This window comes from Amphiprion ocellaris, chromosome 3, assembly GCF_022539595.1.
Source record: "Amphiprion ocellaris isolate individual 3 ecotype Okinawa chromosome 3, ASM2253959v1, whole genome shotgun sequence".
Classification (NCBI taxonomy): Eukaryota; Metazoa; Chordata; class Actinopteri; family Pomacentridae; genus Amphiprion; species Amphiprion ocellaris.
Window position 1 is genome coordinate 38,527,760 of NC_072768.1, and position 20,768 is coordinate 38,548,527.

General features: G+C 38.1%; 1 protein-coding gene across 2 annotated transcripts in view; it reads right to left on the minus strand.

The window, feature by feature from the left end:
* Nucleotides 1-20,768, minus strand: part of LOC111566761 (septin-7-like) — a 74,184-nt gene that overhangs the window by 19,812 nt on the left and 33,604 nt on the right. For both annotated transcript variants that reach the window (XM_055008644.1, XM_055008639.1), the window contains exons 3-7: nt 18,770-18,876; nt 5,871-5,971; nt 5,653-5,787; nt 1,330-1,447; nt 198-290 (exon numbers count right to left, since the gene is read on the minus strand). In XM_055008644.1, coding sequence (XP_054864619.1) covers nt 198-290; nt 1,330-1,447; nt 5,653-5,787; nt 5,871-5,971; nt 18,770-18,876 — 554 coding nt within the window. The remainder of the gene's footprint in view (nt 1-197; nt 291-1,329; nt 1,448-5,652; nt 5,788-5,870; nt 5,972-18,769; nt 18,877-20,768) is intronic.

Here is a 20,768-nt window from a genome sequence, read left to right on the forward strand (position 1 = left end):
TTTGCCTTTATTTGAAAGAAAAATTATGTGTAAACCATCTTTTTACAGATGTAAGAACAGTTAAAGTTTATTTATTTAATCCGTCTGTCTGGTTTTGGGGATTTAGGACAGAATCAGCTGGTTTGGATCCAACCAGAAGATGGACTGACCTAAGTTTGATCACACATTGATGAGAGGAGCTGAAATCTAAAAGCTACCTTAATCTTTCTGATCAGCTTGTTGTCCTCGTCGTCCTCTGTGTCCGGGAATTCATAGATTTTGATTTTATGCTCCTGGATCTCTTTCATGATCTAAAAGAGCGACAAAGAAGTCAGAATAAAGGCATCAAGCAGACATTTAACACTCAAAAATCCCCTTAAAGTCTTATTTTCTTCTGTGCTTCTGATTGTGGGAGGCAGATCGATACCAGCAGGAGGCTATTAGCTCAGCTTAGCATTGAAACTGGCATCTAGCATGAAAAATATGGCTTCTTGCACCTGTTAGGTTCACTAATGAACACATAACTCTTGTTATTAATCTGTACAATAAGAAATTGCGGGAAAAACACTTGGTAGAGTCACTACTACATCCAGCTGTCAAAGAAGTCTGAACCGCCTTTATGCTAAGCTAGGCTATCTGACTGAAAGAGGCATCAAATTTCTCATCTAAAAACTAATAAATATATTTGTTGAACATATACAGAGATCAGAGGACATTAAATAACTCCAAATTCTTAGAGTCTTTTGATTGTGGAAGCAGATTGATACCAACAAGAGGCTATGAGCTTAGCTTAGCATGAAAAATATGGCTTCCAGCACCTGTTAGGTTCACTAATGAACACATAACCGTTGTTTTTAATCTGTACAATGAGAAAATTGTGGCAAAAACACTCGGTAAAATCACTGCATCCAGCTGCTGAAGAAATCTGAACTGTCTTTCTGCTAAGCTAGGCTAACTGGATCAGAGAGAGGTATCAAACTTCTCATCTAAAAACTAATAAATATATTTATTGAAAATATACAGAGCTCAGAGGACATTAAATAGAATACACAACTCAAAAATCTTGGAGTCTTTTGACTGTGGGAGGCAGATCGATACCAGCAGGAGGCGATTAGCTTAGCTTAGCATTAAAATTGTGGCTTCTAGCACCCCTTTACACTTTCTAATAAACACATACTCAGTTTTTTATTCTCTACAGTGAGAAATTGTGGCAAAAACACTAGTCAAGGTCACTGTTTCCACCATCTTCATGCTAAGCTAGGCTGAGCTAGTGGTATCAATCATCGCATTTAACTGAAAATAAAAGCTAAGAAGCATATTTTTTAAAAGCATGGTAAACCAGACTCATACCTGTTTCTTGAACAGCTGGCACTCCTCGGGGGTCAGGGTGTCGGCTTTCGCGATAAGAGGGATGACGTTGACTTTGTCGTGGAGTCGCTTCATGAACTCGATGTCCAGCGGCTTCAGACTGAAGAGGAGACAGAAGTTTTAGGTAATAATCTGATGTCTTTTAGTTAATACAGATGTCTGTTGTAGCTTCTATTACTTACTAGTAGTATGTTTATAGTATGTGTGTTCAGAATGACTTTTAACTCCACCAAAGTAACATGAAATTGTCTGAAAATGATTCAGACTCAATCAAACTGACTCAAGAATTCTCCAAAATAACTCCAATTGTCCAAAATTACTTAAAATTTGTTGAAATTGACTCAAAATGACAATTTCGAGTCATTATGAACAGTCTTTGGGTCATTTTGGACAGTTTTAAGTCTCTTGAGTCTACTCAGTTTTGTGGAAACACTGCCTGCAGTTCAACCTGAAAATAATGAATGGCTGGATGGATGGACTATAGATAGATAGACAGATAGATAATAAACAAAGTTCAGTAAACACACAGCAGAACTGATCTAAATGACTCTCTGAGAGGTTCAAAGGCACCAACAGTCACTGAATCGTCCAGTTTTCTACTTAAATAAATCAGATAATTTTGTTTTTAGTGTTATTGTGAGGAGAAGTTGAGGAAACTGTGTTCCAGAGCATAATGTCCAATTAAAACTTGTTGTTCTGCAGAGGTTTGGCGAGGAATCGGTTCTTCAAAGGAATCTCTGTGTTTGTTCTTTTTCTACCAGAGGACTTTGGGTCAGTCTGAGGACAGCTGCTGTCTTTGAGGCTGAAAATGATTCAATGCGTGACTCATGAGAATTAATTCACTAGGATGAATCTCCAGAACATGCTGGGAGTGCAGCTCAGTGGGTCACCAGCAGGGGGAGACACCGACCCACTCTTGAAATAAACCCACAGGACAAAAAACACTTAGCTAAATATTATTATGTAATAAAACTGTATTTAGTAATATATTTTTCACCAGTTTTAAATGTTTATAATGCATTATATAGAAATATAATTATGTAAAATAATTGTATTTAATTTATGTACTATTGAGTTTTTAACTTTTATTTCAGAATAATATATAAATATAATTATATATTATGATTGCTTATTTTTAAATAGTTTTTAACTTTTATTTTATAGTATTTATAAATATTTAATTATAATTCTATTTATTTATTTTTGACAGTTTCTAACTTTTAATTCAGAATTTATTTAAATTGTATAAATATAGTTGTGTTTAATTTATATTTAATAGTTTTTAACTCCGATAATATATTTATTATATATAGATAAGATTATGTAATATAATTGCATTCAATTTATTTTTAAATCATTTTTAACTTTCATTTTATAATATATTTAACATATGTAAATATATAATTATGTAATATAATTGTTATTTATTTTTGACAGTTTCTAACTTTTAATTCAGAATAATACTTAATATACAAATATAATTATATAAGATAATTGTGTTTAATATATGTTTAATAGTTTTGAACTTCTAGAATATATTTAATATAGAGACAGAAAAATTGTTTAATATAATTAAATGTAATTTATTTCAATGCTTGGAACTTTTATGTTTTAAACACAAAAATAATATAATTGCATTCAATTTATTTTTAAACAATTTTAAATTTTCATTGCACCATATATATATATATATATATTTAATATTTCTATAAAAATATAATTATGTAATAGAATTGTATTAAGTTAACATTTTGAACAGTTTTTAACATTTTTATAATATATTTAAGATATGTAAATATATTCTGTAATGTATTTGTATTTATATTTGTATTTTATTACTTATTACTTGTTGTGCACCGTCCAGTGGAAACTATTTATATTTTCGTCATGCCATGTATGATGACAATAAAGCCATTCTAATTCTAATTCTAATTCGTAAAACAGTTTTTCATGGCTGATCTCTTGACGTGTAGGAGGGTTAGCATGTGCTTAGCATGATTAGTCTCCACACGGCTGAATGCTGTTTTGTGTTTCCGTAAACGACGGCGCTCTGGAATCTAGAAACAAAGAGGTTCAGAGAAACAGCTGCTGGTTCAGGAGCGACTCGAGGACGAAGCTCCGGTGAGAAGGAGGTCGCTGCAGACAGAGACGGAGTCTGAGAGTCTAGCAGGAGGACATACTGACGGAGATTTATCAGAGCTGAGATTCCTCTCTGCTTTCTTCTTTTTTTTTTAGTTTCCCGGAGGAATAAACTCTGCAGAGGAGCTAAGTCTGGAAACGTGCAGTTTGCTTCTAACTGGGGATTTATTGGATTTCAGATTTTACAGCCACATGGAGGCGACTGAAACTCGACTCCTGCAGAGACACTAAAAGCACAATTATCTGATGTGTTGAAGGAGAAAACTGGACGATTCAGTGCCTCTGAACCCATTTATGATCATTTATGGAGCAGAATCTGTTGTATATTTACTGAACTTCCAAAGCTCTGCACAGTTGGATTAATTTTACAGTTCGTTCTGCAGCTCAGTGATGGAAATGTTGCACTGTTTTATTCATGGAAAACCTCCAACGCTGCTGTTACAACACACTCTAAGACTGCAGTGGTTCAAGAAACACCCGACAGAAGATTAAACCAGTTTAACCTCCAACGTTCAGGCATTTTTCAATCAGAATCAGCTTTAATGGCCAAGTATGCACACAACATACAAGGAATTTAGTTTGGGATGTTGGTGTCATCCTAGGAATATGGAAGAGAATAAAAAAAAAAAAAAAAGAAACTATAGAAAAAGGAACAGGGAGGAAAATAAAATAGTAGTAATAAAATTAAATATAACACAATATATACAGAAATTTACAGCTAGAAAGGAATATATAAACACAGTACTGCAAAAATGATCATTTTAATGGAAATATTCAACCAAATGTAAAAGCTTATAACAGAAAAACTTGCATGTGTTTGATTTTAACCTTATAGAGCCCAGTGTAGCGCCGACGCTACGACTGAATATTCATCTTTGATTGGTGGTAGATTTAAAACCAGATCAGACAGATCCATCATTCTTTTTGCATATAAAGTCTGGGAAGTTCCACTAACATTTCACACATTCTCCAGGTCTCAGAGCACTTTTATTTCTGTTATTTCTGTTATTTGCATGTTTCATTTATTCTTAAATGAAACATGCAGAATGAAATTATTTTGAAGAAATATTTGTTTTTAGTGCTTTTATTGTGTATTTCTGATTTTATTTGTTTTTAGTGCTTTTATTGTGCATTTCTGATTTTATTTGTTTTGAGTGCTTTTATTGTGTATTTCAGATTTTATTTGTTTTTAGTGCTTTTATTGTGTATTTCTGATATTATCTGTTTTTAGTGCTTTTATTGTGTATTTCTGATCTTATTTGCCTAGTTCTGGATGTACAGCACTTTGCTTCAATCTGTGGTTGGTTAAAGTGATATATAAATAAAGTTGGATTGAACGGGATGGGATTGGAAATTTCCCAATTTTTGGCTCAACTTTGGTTAATATTTCCACCAGAGTTGTGATTTTAAAGTTTAAAATCTTAAAATTCTTTCTGTTTTTACAGATTCTAACTCTGATGAATTGTGTATTTTTGGTGATATTTTAAAAATAATGATCGTTTCACAGTTTGTCAAAGAGTGCAGGCTTTTATTTTTGTTTAATTTTTAAATGAAACGTAGAATAAGATGATTTTGATGGAATATCCCAGGTTAAGTTGAAAATCTTACAATTCTATCTGTTTTTATAGATTCTAGCTCAGACAAATGGTGTAATTTTGGCAGTTTTTAAAAAGAAAACACACTTTTCAAATCTAGTGGAAGGTTTTTGGGGTTTAAAGGATTCAAACACTTCACATTTATAGACACAATTTCTTCGTCTCCTGTCGTCTTTACATTTTTTTTTCACTCCCTCCATCTGCTGCTGCTAAAATATTTACACATTAATGTCATTTTTAACATCTTGTTTGCAGGTTTATCAACAGTTCCAGGCTGTCGGATGGATTTGGGTTCATGTGACGCTGCAGCTCAGACTCTGCAGGATGTCTGAGACCGATTCTCCGCTCTGATTGGCTGATTCGGAGATGGCGAGCAGAGAGCTACTGAGCATGTGCAGAAGTGGGTTATATAATGTTCGTGGGTCACAAACGTTGGCTGGCAGCCTCCTCGTCGTCTACAGACACTCACACTGCTCTGTTCCATCCAGGCTGCAGGAGTTCAGACTGCTTTATTTTACTACACCGCTATGCTACTGCTATGCTACCGTTATGCTGCCGCTACGCTACGTACCCGTGTCCAGAGGGCGCTATGAAGTACAGGCAGCAGTGCACTCTGTTGTCCGGCATCGATCTGCGGTTCACCCTCGACTCGGCGTTCAGGAAATCCTCACATTTGCTGTCGATGTAGTTGATGACTGGCTGCCAGCTGAGAACACGGAGGACAGGAGTCAGACGCGGGGATTGGACGATACGCGTCATGTGATCTAACTGACGGTTGGCTCTGCTCACCAGTTGCTGTTGTCCACGGCATCTCCAAACCCCGGCGTGTCCACGATGGTGAGGGTCAGCTGGACGCCGCCCTCCTTGATCAGCACTTTGGACTGTTCCACCTGAAACACACGATCACATAGGGGTCGACTGATTATCGGGGCTAATAACTAAAAACACACTCCAGATGGTTGCGTTTATTCTTTCAGAAGCACAATTCTTCATTTACATCCCCTATTACACATGTCAGAATCAGGATGCATTAGTTACATCAGGACTTGATATTTAAAACACACTGGTTGTAGATGGAGGTCATTAACCACCACAGAAGTCTTGTCATGGTCATGGTGCCCGTTGCTTGCTAAACCCCCACAATGTTCTCTGCTTACCAACATGAACTGAAGGTCATCCAAGTAACTGTCTCCACTGGTTGCTACGATATCAGACAGCAAGAGGCTTATTTTAAATATGTCAGTTATGGCTGGAAAGCATTAACCACCACAGAAGTCTTTGTCATGGTGTCCGTTGCTAGCTAAACCCCCACAATGCTCTCTGCTTGTCAATATGAACTGTCCACAGTCCGAGTGACGTCTCATCTGGTTGCTAAAGTATTAAACAGTTATTTTAATTGCATAACCTTTGGCTGGAAGGCATTAACTGCCACAGTAGTCTTTGTCATAGTGCCCATTGCTAGCTAAACTCCCACAATGCATCTTCCTAAAGTAAGATTAACTTATCAATCTGCTTTAACTGATAGACACATCTCTGTAGCAAAGAAACAACCTGAAAAAACTCAGCCATCAACACAAATCAGGATATTAGCTGCATTTCACAGTGGCTAATGCTATGCTAAATGCTAGCGGCTAAGTTAAAAAACAGCCACAGATCACCCCGAAAAAGTGGCTGGAAACCAAGGTAATGCTGTAAGACATGGACCTTAGTGGGAAATAAAACTAATAGAACAGTGAAAGATTAAGAAGACAGAAGAACTGGAGACAAACTGTTATTGATCTCAATCAATCGATCGATCAGTAAACAGAGGAGAGCGTCCTAATGTCACATGACGCTCTGACATAATTTCTATTTCTTTTGTACATTTTTAGTTAAAGTAATGCTTAATAATAAAGAAATCTCATTATAAATGACAGGATTCTTGCTATCATATGCTGTTAACACACAAAATTTATTGGTTATTGATCTCCTTGAGCACTAAAGATCAGTATCATCGGTCAATCTGTTGTCACGGTGTTGAGAACACCTGTGTTATGAATCTAACAGTAGCTGCTGCTGATCTTCTGATGTTTTTTTGAGGATGTTCAGCCTGGATGTGCCCACACACCGTGTCCTCCACCACTAATGATGTGACTCCATCATCTCCCACTCAGGGCAGCGATGATGCGTCACCACAGTGGAAGTTCACCCACTCAGGCTGCTGAGAGATGCAGGGAAACTGATATCTGCTGCTCGTATGCGAGGAATCAGATGGTTTCCTTCCTCTACAGTGATGTGAAGCAGGTCAGCGATGGATAAACTCCACTTCTAGATGCTACAGGACGCTGATTCCATCCAGGACTGCAACTAATGAATGAGGATGATCCTGAAACTGAGAGCTACTGGGCACTGAAGCTGGTGGAAAAACACTTAGAACGACCTTAAATTGTGATGTTGCATCCTCAATAATAACTTTAGCTCACAAACATAGAGTTTTCATTCATCAAACAGGAGTTTTAATTAATTAAACTGGAGTTTTTATTAATTAAACCAGACCTTTAATTCACCAAACCGGAGATTTAATTCACCAAACTGGAGTTTAAATTCATTAAACCAGAGTTTTAAATCACCAAACTGGAGTTTAAATTCACCAAACAGGCATTTTAATTCATTAAACTGAAATTTTAATTCACCAAACTGGAGTTTAAATTCATTAAAACAAGAGATTTAAATCACCAAAAAGGAGTTCAAATTCACCAAATTGAAGCTTTAATTCATGAAACCCGGGTTTAAATTCACTGAATAGGAGTTTTAATTCACCAAACAGGAGGTAAAATTCATTATACTGGAGTTTAAATTCATTAAACCGGAGTTTAAATTTATTAAACTGGAGTTAAAATTCACAAAACAGGAGTTTTAATTCACCAAACAAGAGTTTAATTCATTAAACCGGAGTTTATATTCATGGAATCAGAATTTAAATTCACCAAACTGGAGTTTTAATGAATCAAACCAGAGTTTTAATCCACAATTAACACACATATAGTACGTGTGAAGATGCACACAGTAAATAAAGTCATCAAACATTTATTATTTCTGCATGTGGCTTCACTTTGACATGTGAAAACCAGACAGAACCGAACTGCTCCATCTGTGTTGATTCACAGATCCATCATTTCCTGAAGCTCGCATACTTTCACAAGGCCGTCGGGTTATTTTAGGATCTCCCCTTTAACACAAACATTCCTGGGTTCCTCCACAAACCTTCCCTCAATCCGTCCGACTTCCCGGCTGCACGTCGCTGCAGACGGATCTCGGCCCTAATTGGGTGTGTGTTTCTAAAGCGTGTGTTCGTGTCGTTCAGTGTTTGTGCGCGACGTCTCCAAACCAAATCTGCTATTTCCAACCGTTTCCGCGGAGAAAAACAGATTTGGGAGAAAACCTCAAAAATGCCGCGAGGCTCGACACCATCATTTGAGGAGAAATGTGATCCGGGGGGAAATGCGAGGCGAGCGACAGAACATGGAGGTTGTAGCAGTAAAAATACTCTGACCCCGTTATTCCCCCACTCGGCCTCAGACCACAGCGGCCTCTTCCAGCACACTTTAACGCTCTCTAAATGCTACTTGCAGCAGAACGACGATGCTCAACGTCGGGATGAAGATGAGGCGCGATGTGAGCGACGGACCGAAGGGAGGCCTGGAGCTAAAGGTTCTTTAATGTCCTCAAAACAGGACAAACTGGATCATAACTGAGCTGCTGTAATGTGGAGACGCACAAAAACTCTTCACCTGATCTGCTGCTGACTTTCAAAATATAGGAAATGCTGCATTTAAATCAGAAAAAAATTCTATTTGACACAAAAATTATTCATGTTGAAGACTGAAAAATATAGATTTCCCTTAAAATAATAAAAGTAAGTAAAATTACAGAAAAAGTTTCAATTTACACGTAAAATAAAATGTAAAAATACACAGTTTTGCTGTATTTAAATGCACCAAAACCTTGAAAAATGGCAAATAATACTTTAAATTGTATTTCTGTAATGTGTCCCTTATCTTAGCATGTAGTAAAATGACAAAAAAGTCAACTATTAAACAAAACAGGCAAAAACTGTAAATGTATGCATTAAAAATTAGCATTTTTATTGATTATTATTGTTTTAAAAAAAACTGCAAAAAAATAGTATTTTACATATATTTTAGAGACAAATTCTGCATGTTAAAGATTGAAAAATACAGATTTCCCTTGCTTTTGTAAAAGTACAGATAAAATCCATGTACAATCACAGAAAAAGTTTAAATTTACACGTAAAAAAGAAAAGTAAAAATACACTGTTTTGTTGTATGAAAATCGTCGAAAATATTGGGAGATTCTATTTTTGGGGGAATTTTGACTGATATTTCAAGTATTTGTACGGGAACATTCACCAAAATCACCCTCATATGTTGCTGAATTCCAACATGAAGACAGCATGAAGCAGCTTCTAACTCTGCTCATCTAAAAGCTACATCTAGACCTCTATGAACATCTAGACCTCTATGAACACCAAGATCTAGACCTCTATGAACATCTAGACCTCTATGAACATCTAGACCTCTATGAACACCAACATCTAGACCTCCATGAACACCAACATCTAGACCTCTATGAACATCTAGACCTCTATGAACACCAACATCTAGACCTCTATGAACACCAACATCTAGACTTCCACGAACACCAACATCTAGACCTCTATGAACATCTAGACCTCTATGAACATCTAGACCTCTATGAACACCAACATCTAGACCTCCATGAACACCAACATCTAGACCTCTATGAACACCAACATCTAGACCTCCATGAACACCAACATCTAGACCTCCACGAACACCAACATCTAGACCTCTATGAACATCTAGACCTCTATGAACACCAACATCTAGACCTCTATGAACACCTAGACCTCTATGAACACCAACATCTAGACCTCTATAAATACCAACATCTACACCTCTATGAACACCAACATCTAGACCTCCATGAACACCAACATCTAGACCTCCATGAACATCTAGACCTCTATGAACATCTAGACCTCTATAAACACCAACATCTAGACCTCTATGAACACCAACATCTAGACCTCTATAAACACCAACATCTAGACCTCTATGAACACCAACATCTAGACCTCCATGAACACCAACATCTAGACCTCTATGAACACCAACATCTAGACCTCTATGAACATCTAGACCTCTATAAACACCAACATCTAGACCTCTATGAACATCTAGACCTCTATGAACACCAACATCTATGAACACCAACATCTAGACCTCTATGAACACCAACATCTAGACCTCTATGAACACCAACATCTAGACCTCTATGAACACCAACATCTAGACCTCTATGAACATCTAGACCTCTATGAACACCAACATCTAGACCTCTATGAACATCTAGACCTCTATGAACACCAACATCTAGACCTCTATGAACATCTAGACCTCTATGAACACCAACATCTAGACCTCCATGAACACAAACATCTAGACCTCTATGAACACCAACATCTAGACCTCCATGAACATGTAGACCTCTATGAACACCAACATCTAGACCTCTATGAACATCTAGACCTCTATGAACACCAACATCTAGACCTCTATGAACATCTAGACCTCTATGAACACCAACATCTAGACCTCCATGAACACCAACATCTAGACCTCTACGAACACCAACATCTAGACCTCCATGAACACCAACATCTAGACCTCCATGAACACCAACATCTAGACCTCTATGAACATCTAGACCTCTATGAACACCAACATCTAGACCTCTATGAACACCAACATCTAGACCTCTATGAACACCAACATCTAGACCTCCATGAACACCAACATCTAGACCTCTATGAACATCTAGACCTCTATGAACACCTAGACCTCTATGAACACCAACATCTAGACCTCTATGAACACCAACATCTAGACCTCTATGAACACCAACATCTAGACCTCTATGAACACCAATATCTAGACCTCTATGAACACCAACACCAACATCTAGACCTCTATGAACACCAACATCTAGACCTCTATGAACACCAACATCTAGACCTCTATGAACACCAACATCTAGACCTCTATGAACACCAACATCTAGACCTCTATGAACACCACGTTCTGGTTCCTACCAATGAGTCCACATCAACATTTAGTCTAAACATTTAAAAACTGGAACCTTGTCTGGTCAAACTTTCAGATTCTACTGATGTTAGAGCCTCAGAAGTTGGTGAAATGTCAACCAGAGCCTGTATTTTAGTAGAAACATGGATCCATTCATTTATTTACACTGACATCATGATGAATCTGTCTTTACTCTCCACAGGACTGCACTCGACTCCGTTCTAATCCGGTGTTTATAGCATCAGGTTTTACTGGGTTTACTGTAACATCCATTAATGTCTGGTCTTATTGTACCAGCTAAAGCTATAGAACTATAAAATCAGTAACCAACCTACACAGAAACATCTCTGACCAGCCGAGAGGGAAACTGAAGAGCTGCTTTGGAGGAAAAATGTGCAAAATGTGGTTGTTTGTTCAAAGACGACTGTGAGATCCTGAGTGGGAGAAGGTTTGCTATGTTCACTGTTTACTAATCAAGTAAACTCAGGAGGATTTTACTGGTTTAGAGCAGTGGGTGAGGATGGATGGGTGAGGATGGATGGGTGAGTCTGAGGGTGAGGATGGATGGGTGAGTCTGTGGGTGAGGATGGATGGGTGAGTCTGAGAGTGAGTCTGAGGATGGATGGGTGAGTTTGAGGGTGAGGATGGATGGGTGAGTCTGAGGGTGAGTCTGAGGGTGAGGATGGATGGGTGAGTCTGTGGGTGAGTCTGAGGATGGATGGGTGAGTCTGAGGGTGAGGATGGATGGGTGAGTCTGAGGGTGAGTCTGAGGGTGAGGATGGATGGGTGAGTCTGAGAGTGAGTCTGAGGATGGATGGGTGAGTTTGAGGGTGAGGATGGATGGGTGAGTCTGAGGGTGAGTCTGAGGGTGAGGATGGATGGGTGAGTCTGTGGGTGAGTCTGAGGATGGATGGGTGAGTCTGAGGGTGAGGATGGATGGGTGAGTCTGAGGGTGAGGATGGATGGGTGAGTCTGAGGGTGAGGATGGAAGGGTGAGTCTGAGGGTGAGTCCGTGGGTGAGTCTGTGGGTGAGGATGGATGGGTGAGTCTGTGGGTGAGTCTGAGGTGAGGATGGATGGGTGAGTCTGTGGGTGAGTCTGAGGATGGATGGGTGAGTCTGAGGGTGAGGATGGAAGGGTGAGTCTGAGGGTGAGTCCGAGGGTGAGTCTGTGGGTGAGGATGGATGGGTGAGTCTGAGGGTGAGGATGGAAGGGTGAGTCTGAGGGTGAGGATGGATGGGTGAGTCTGTGGGTGAGGATGGAAGGGTGAGTCTGAGGGTGAGTCCGAGGGTGAGTCTGTGGGTGAGGATGGATGGGTGAGTCTGTGGGTGAGTCTGAGGTGAGGATGGATGGGTGAGTCTGTGGGTGAGTCTGAGGATGGATGGGTGAGTCTGAGGGTGAGTCCGAGGGTGAGTCTGTGGGTGAGGATGGATGGGTGAGTCTGAGGGTGAGGATGGAAGGGTGAGTCTGAGTCTAAGGGTGAGTCTGTGTTGTGTCTGGGTGGGTGTTGGGTTTCATGGGAACATTCCTGAACTGTTCCTGACCCTCTCAGATCTCAGGGGGAAACACTGGGACTCCCACTGATCTTTGTTTTTGTTTGTCTCCCCCCTCTGACTCACCCGTCGACTCCCCCAGACTCTGCTAGTGTCACCACTCAAACTGCACTGGAAAAAAAATAAAACATCCTCAGGAAAACTGTGAAAAGGCGGCAGCAAGGGTGCCAGAAATGTTTTTTTTCCCTAAATACAACAATTTAAAATAAATAAATAAAGAGATGACAAATATCTGTAGTTTTTTAAACTTTTTTTTAGTAGATTTATATACAGTTACATAACAGTTTTATGGCTGCACAATGTGAAAGAAAAAAATTAATATTTGTAAAAATAAAGATTTTTTTTATCTGTAAGATATTTACAGTATTGGCTCATTTAAAAAAATATTTGAACAGGTGTCTATAACTTAACAAGTACAAAAAAAATAAATAAATAAAATAATAATAATAATAATAATAAATAATCATTTTAAATATTTGATACACTTAATTTTTCTTTCAAATATTCAAAAATATCTGGTAAATGACAAGCATTTTTTGCTGTTTTAATGCATAAAAATTAGCTTTAAAAAAATAACTAAAGCATAAAAATTGTTTGTTTTTATTGTTGTCAAAAATTGTAAGAAAATGAATCACAATTTATGAAAATACAGATTTTTGATGAGATTTTTTAGGTTAGTGTTTTTTATGTGATTTTACTAAGTATTACTTGGAATTTTACAAAATTTTATAATTTTAAAATCTGAAAACTAACAGTTAAATTTATTTTTAAAAAAAATTTTCCATCCTTAATATAAATAATTAAATTTTACTTACAAATAACAATAGTTTTTGGTGTTAAAAGCCTAAAAATTAAATAGGAATTCAAATAATTACAACACAAAAATCTTGTTTGTTTTCATTATTGTCAAACATTGTAAGAAAACAAATCACAATTTATAAAAATACAGATGTTTGATGCCATTTTTAAGGTGTTAACGTGTAAATTAAGGATTTTTTCTGTGATATTGCAAAATATCTGTAATTTAACAGGTAAAATCTGTGAAATAACAGCTAAAATTTGTATTTATTTTTTACATCTTCGTCAATCCTTAATGTACATAATGTAATTTTACTCATAACAATATTTATTGCTGATTTAAATGCAGTAAAAAGGTGCAATTTTTCTGCTAAATAAATGAATTATGATTTTTGTTATTTATGTTATCATATTATCTATAATTTAACAAAACGGGGATGATCAGTAAAATAAAAGTAAACTGCTCAATGTTTAATTTTCCTCTCCTGCTGCTGCTTCACACCTCCTCTTCCTCATCATCATCCTCTCATGACAGCTCAACTCTCCATCTTCTGTTTTCTTCCCAGGCTGGTTCTCCTCCTTTTAGCCTTCCTCCTCCTCCTCCGTTAGTTCTGACCATAAAAGGATAAATCCAGACTTTGTGGTTCTGCTGCTTCCCTCTCAGATCATCTTCTTCCTCTACAGAGTCTCTCCTCCTCCAGTCTTTTCACTCTTTAGATGTTTACTGACAACAACGAAAGCTTCAACCAGAAACCACAAAGAAAACAAGTTGCTGCACCATCTCAGATTTTGGACCTTGAAAATGGAAGAAAAACGCAGAATTTGTCAAAGAGATTGGTATTGTGTCCCCATAAAATTCCTGGAAGTATATATTTATATGGATGGATCCATATTTCTACTAAAATACAGTCTTTGGTCAACATTTCACCAACTTTTGAGGCTCTAACATCAGTAGAATCTGATGTGTGGAAAGTTTGACCAGACAAAGTTCCAGTTTTGAGATATTTTGACCTAAAAATCTGTTAAAATGACTCAATGTTGATGTGGACTCATTGGTAGGAAACAGAACCTGGTGGTCATAGGGGTCTAGATGTTCATAGAGGTCTAGATGTTGGTGTTCATAGAGGTCTAGATGTTGGTGTTCATAGAGGTCTAGATGTTGGTGTTCATAGAGGTCTAGATGTTGGTGTTCACAGAGGTCTAGATGTTGGTGTTCATAGAGATCTAGATGTTGGTGTTCATAGAGGTCTAGATGTTGGTGTTCATAGAGGTCTAGATGTTGGTGTCCATAGAGGTCTAGGTGTTGGTGTTCATAGAGGTCTAGATGTCAGTGTTCATAGAGGTCTAGATGTCGGTGTTCATGGAGGTCTAGATGTTGGTGTTCATAGAGGTCTAGATGTTCACAGAGGTCTAGATGTTGGTGTTCATGGAGGTCTAGATGTTGGTGTTCATAGAGGTCTAGATGTTGGTGTTCATGGAGGTCTAGATGTTGGTGCCCATAGAGGTCTAGATGTTGGTGTAAGATGTGCAGAGTCACAAGTTGCTTCCATGTTGTCTTCATGTTGGAAAATTAACAACATATGAGGCTGATTTTGCTGAATGTTCCCATACAGATACTGGAAATACAGTCAAAATTCCCCCAAAACCTGGAACCCTGTCTTGGTGAAATGTTGAAAGAAGAGAAATAGTGTATTTTAGTAGAAATATGGTCCAATAATTACTCATTATTGTCATTTTGGACAATTTGAAGTCACTGTGGGCAGATTTCAAATCACTTTGGACAGTCTTTATCTTATTTTAGTTAAATATTGAGAAATTTTGGACAAGTTTTAAGTGATTTTAGAATTTTCTTCCATTATTTTGACAGGTTTTACTCTCACAGGAACTTTCTGGGGACACAATACCAACCTGGTTTGACATATTTTGTACTTTTTTTCCATTTTCAAGGACCAATAGTTAAAAATGTGTCCTATGCTGCATCCATTCAATCATTTGGATCCTCTAGAAACTATTCTGTCTGTGTCTTTACTGAATTTCATGACTGTAGGAGTTTTATTTCTGGAGACATTGAACCCTTAAATTGGCTTCATGGGTGTTTTTCAACAAAGGTTCCCAGGTCAGAAAACATGAAATTCTCAAAATTCAGCCAAAATATTTAGATTTTGGTTCCAAACAACAGATACATAAACTCTGAACAAAGTCTGAGACAGTGCAGAGTACCAAACATGAACCAAAAAGAAGAGTCCAGTTGTTTTTCCACCGAAGCTCTCGTGACATTTTGTTATCTGCCGTCGCTGCAGGCAAAGTTCAGACCAAGGTGAGATGTGACGAGTGCAGACATTTTATCTGAAGGAACGCTGAATGTTAGCTGATACCTTAGAACTGATCATTTTCACGGTCATGGTTGGAGACGAGGAATTATGAGAGCAGATTATGGAGGGTTTTATCAACATACAAGGTGAAATAAAGAAACAAAACTCCCTTTTTACCGCTTGAAGAGCTGGAAATGTTTGCTTTTACACACTTTATGACACAAATGCTAAACTATGCATCGAGAGGCGAAAACACCTGATAGGCAGCTGGATCTGGGCAGCAGATCTCACAGTTTTAAGGAGCTCATTTTATGTTTTTTGAGGTTTTTCCTTGACTTTAGTGTGTTATAGGTTTTTGTGCTAATTCACAAAGACCCAAGTTTAAAGTTGAATCTGTTTTTTGAACATTAAAGTAGGCAAACGTATTCTAATAAACCTCAAAAATAAAATGATTAACCTGGAAGTGGGCACAGTATGAGCTCTTAAAGTGAACTTTTGTTTTCTTGCCTCCTGCACAGCCGTCATTAAGTCATATTTAATGCCGCCTTGATAAACATCTGTGCACATTGGCAGCTCTGATGTCTGACTTGGACGCGTTGACGCATTCTTTCACTGTTGTTGAAACTCAGTGTTTTTCCTCAACACTCAACAAGCCTGTCCTCAGTGGAACGGTACATTCAGAGGGTTTCTACAGGGGAGAACCGGCAAATTATGATGTCTACAGTGAAACATCGCAATGGAAGATCACATCTGAGGTTACTACGACTCCTCTGTTTCACATAAATAACAGGTTCTTTTCCTGCTTTTAATGAAAAATAAGCTTCACCTGAATGATCTTCAAACGAAAAATCTTCTTTCCCCAACATGTATGCTAACCGCCTGAACCATAAAACCCACTCAAAGGTTTGAAAGGGATATTATCTTTAAAATTACACCATTTATCAGAGAAAGAAACCAGAGAAACGTGTCAGATTTTCACCTTCCCAACAGTCCTTGAACTAACCATGCATGCTGTGAAGATTCATCTGGAAAATCAACCAAATCCTTAGTTTAAAATGAATCTGCCACTCCAACTCTTGAATCATATCCTCGATCTTCATCGTCGTACCTATTTGAACCCCAAAACTCAATGGTTTGAAACATCATTTTAGTCAAACGAGATAAAATGAGTCCAAAATATTTGGAGTGACCCTGACCAGGACTACCACAGTGAATGCATAGTCCTGACAGTGGAGAACAGAGGTAGATGCACCATGAATGTCTGTGGATAAACCATGAATACTGGTTGACAAGATGACTTCTAGTCTGCAGAAGCTTCAAAAAGAGGAAAATTCCAGCATCAAAAGAGTTTCTAAAGATGAAAGTCAACAACCTGGATAAGTATGTGGTCTAAGTTGAATCCAATAGAACATCTTTGGGGTATTTTAAAGACAAAACTAAAGAATGACCTAGTCTTACTGGTATCTTACCTATTTGAACCCCAAAACTTACTGGTTTGAAACTAGTCTGGTTTGAAAGCCAAGTTATTAATCAGAATAAATCATAAGAAACTGTAAAAACAGGAAAAATCATCACATGTTCAACTTTTGGTTTTGTACAAACTGTTGAACTGCAGGAAGTGTTTCTACAGAGCAAAGAGGAAAATGAAACCAACTGGATGAATAAAATAAATGCAGCATGACTCAGAAACAGTAAACAAAGGAGCAAGTTGTGGATATCCATTCAGCATGGAGAAACATCTTTCTACAGATGATGAGCAGAGTAGAGAGACAAAGTCTTTAGAGGCTGGAAACATGGAAATGGTTCAATATCTATAGCATATGGAGACAAAACTGCCAAAAAACGAGACCCAAAATGACAAAAATGAGACACAAACCAAGAGAAAGGAGACAGAACTATCCCAAAAAAGACCTGAAACAGCACAAATGTCACAGAAAAAAACTAAATGAGACCAAAAAAAGACAACAATGTGACAAAACTGTCCCAAAGTCACATAATACGACAAACTTAACAAGTTGTGGAAACATCTTTCTACAGCTGATGAGCAGAGTAGTGTAAAAAAAAAAGAAGATTGCGAAGGTTGTAAAAATGTAAATAGGTAAACTATCTATAGTATGTAGAACTGATATTTTTTCCAGTATTGGTTAAATACTATGCTGAGATGGTACATGGGGTATATTTCAGTGAAAAACTAGTCCACATTGAGGACAAAAGTGACAAAAAAAACAAAAAAAATGCTCAGAAACTGTGCAATACACAACGATAAGAAGAAATATAAAGAAGAATCATCAAATTGGACAAAAACCTAGGATATAGAAGTTTGTGAAAGTAGATTTCATGGCAGAGCTGTTGTTTTAGCTTGTATTTCAGTTCCCAGGTGTTCCTAATAAAGCGGCCAGCCAGCATGTATGCATCATAATTAAGTGGGAATTGCGGTGAAACCTTGAAACAGCTGGCAAGAGGTTTGTAATAAAAGGATCAGCAATTGGTCAGTTATAAAAACGTTTCCATTAGCCAGCGTCGACTCGAGGAAACCACCAATTGAAATAGTGACAGCTGCTGGTTTGTGGTTTCCCAACACCTGACTGCAGCTGTTTGTTGTTGCCGGAGAAATCTGCATCAATCAACAAAACCCCATGTGGAAAACAGTGTTTAGCCACTGCAAGGAGCTGAATGATGTTTTCTTGGTGACCTGCCACCCAAACTACAGAAGAACATCCAGACTTTTCAACACCAAAACACCTCAACAAGCAACATCTGCAACATCTGGATGCCAGAACAGACCCCGAAGGAACTTGAAAGTTAGCTGCGATTCCCGTGTAATTAATCCATCAAGCAAAAAAAGCTGAATATTCTTACCTGCACGGTCTTCTTGATGCGCTGGGAGGGTCCAGGATAATCCTTGGAGTACAGGTCGGTCAGGAACAGGGAGTTGATGAGCGTTGATTTCCCAAGACCAGACTCACCTGAGGATAAAGACACAAGATTGTGAATTTAAAGTACAAATACAGTTCATATACCACATATTATGCACCAACAGCACAAAATAATACACCTCTACGTATTATCACTTCATGATTCAACATCGTCTCTCAGTAACTGTACTGTGAGTATTTCCTCATACGAATAATCAAAAACCACAACTTTTGAAAGATTATATTGAAAATACAAGACGCACAGTTTAAACCCAATGCAAAAAAAGAACTTTCTCAGTTTTGGACCAATGGGCTGAGTCTATGTCTTCATCATAGCTCCACGTGGGAAAGAATTGCCAGAAAATTCTAATTGTGAGACCTCACAAAGGTGGAAAATGATCCTGGAGATCAACTAAAAACCAGATAAACACAGTTGTAGCACTAATCAGGAGGTATAGAAGGAGCCATAGTACCACTAATCAGAGCTGCAGGGGTCATCCTACTGAAATTACACCACAGACAGTGTTAGAGTGTAATCTAGTTTAGATAAAACAGCTACAGACTTGGCTCACTGGTTATAAATAGAAATCAGCGTTTCTGTAAAGGACACTTCAGAACATCAACCTTTATGGACGGAGGACAAAAAAAATAAATCTTTGCTTGCGGTTCGGAATAAAACTTCAATTTTTTTTAAGAACACAAAAAGAAGCCTGATGAATGCTGGGAGAACATTTTCAGTCAGATGAGACCAAGATACATTTGTTTGGCTCAGATGACGCTCGGCTATTTGGCGTGAACCTGACCAGGACCACCACAGTGGATTCATAGTCCTGACAGTGAAGAACAGAAGGAAAAAGGTGCTGAGGAGATGACAACTGATGATTGATGACACCAAGATAAACTTGCTGGGCTCAGATAGAGTCCAGCATGCCTAATGTGAACCTGACCAGGACTACGACAGTGAATGCATAGTCCTGACAGTGAAGCACGGGGGCATTTTGCATTCCCTTGTTGCTTCCAGTTGGACATCTTTGGGGTATTTTAAAAAGCAAAGAGCAGCTGAAAAAAATATTCTAAAGAATAGATAAACATCTTTTCAGAAATTTGGCATCGTCCAGGCAAAGGATGATTGAGTTAGTCGTCAAAAATAAAGGTGGAAACACAAATAATTGAAAAAAATAAGACATGAATTATGGTAAGGTGATGTACCAGCACTTGTCGCATTGATTGATTGTATTTTTAATGTAGTAAATCTGTTGGTTTTAGTGTTAAATAAGGCCAGATATTCTACTTTTCAGTTCAGGAATGATGCAGTGATACAGTGACATGTATTTACTTCTGTTGTACTGTATTCAAAAAGACATACAAAAGCATGTGGATGGATTGTGCGTACAACCTTCCATGCCTGAGGCCTGGAGGGAAAAATAGCTCAGAAAGTGAAGTAGATTCATGGTGTGTAAGTTAAAAGGTCAGCAAGCTCGTCTGCCAGCATGAAAAGCCTTTACATGGAGGGAATAAAACATTTCCTCTCCACCTCCATCCTCTTCTTCCGTCCCTCTCGCTTCCTCTCAGAATAAATCTTCCTCTTCTGTATTTACCGAGCCAACTTTCCATTCGCCGCTTCCCCAACAGAAGCTGCACAAACACACGGTTAGCATCCAGTCGACAAAGAGCTAACGTACACATCGCTGGCCATGATTAATGGCCGAGCATCTGGCTCGTGTCTCGTGAAAAGGCATCGGAGGAGTGTTTGTTCGGAGGGGAGGAGGGATGATGCCCCAGCAAGACCTCCGACCGACTCCCACTGGAAGCTTTCAGTCTTTAAGAAACAACAAAAAACAACCGCGAGTATTCTGTGACCAAACATCCGGCCGGCCAGCAAACACAGGAGACTTTAAGGACAATTTCTGCTCAACTATCTCCGACTTGGCTGAAATTTTATA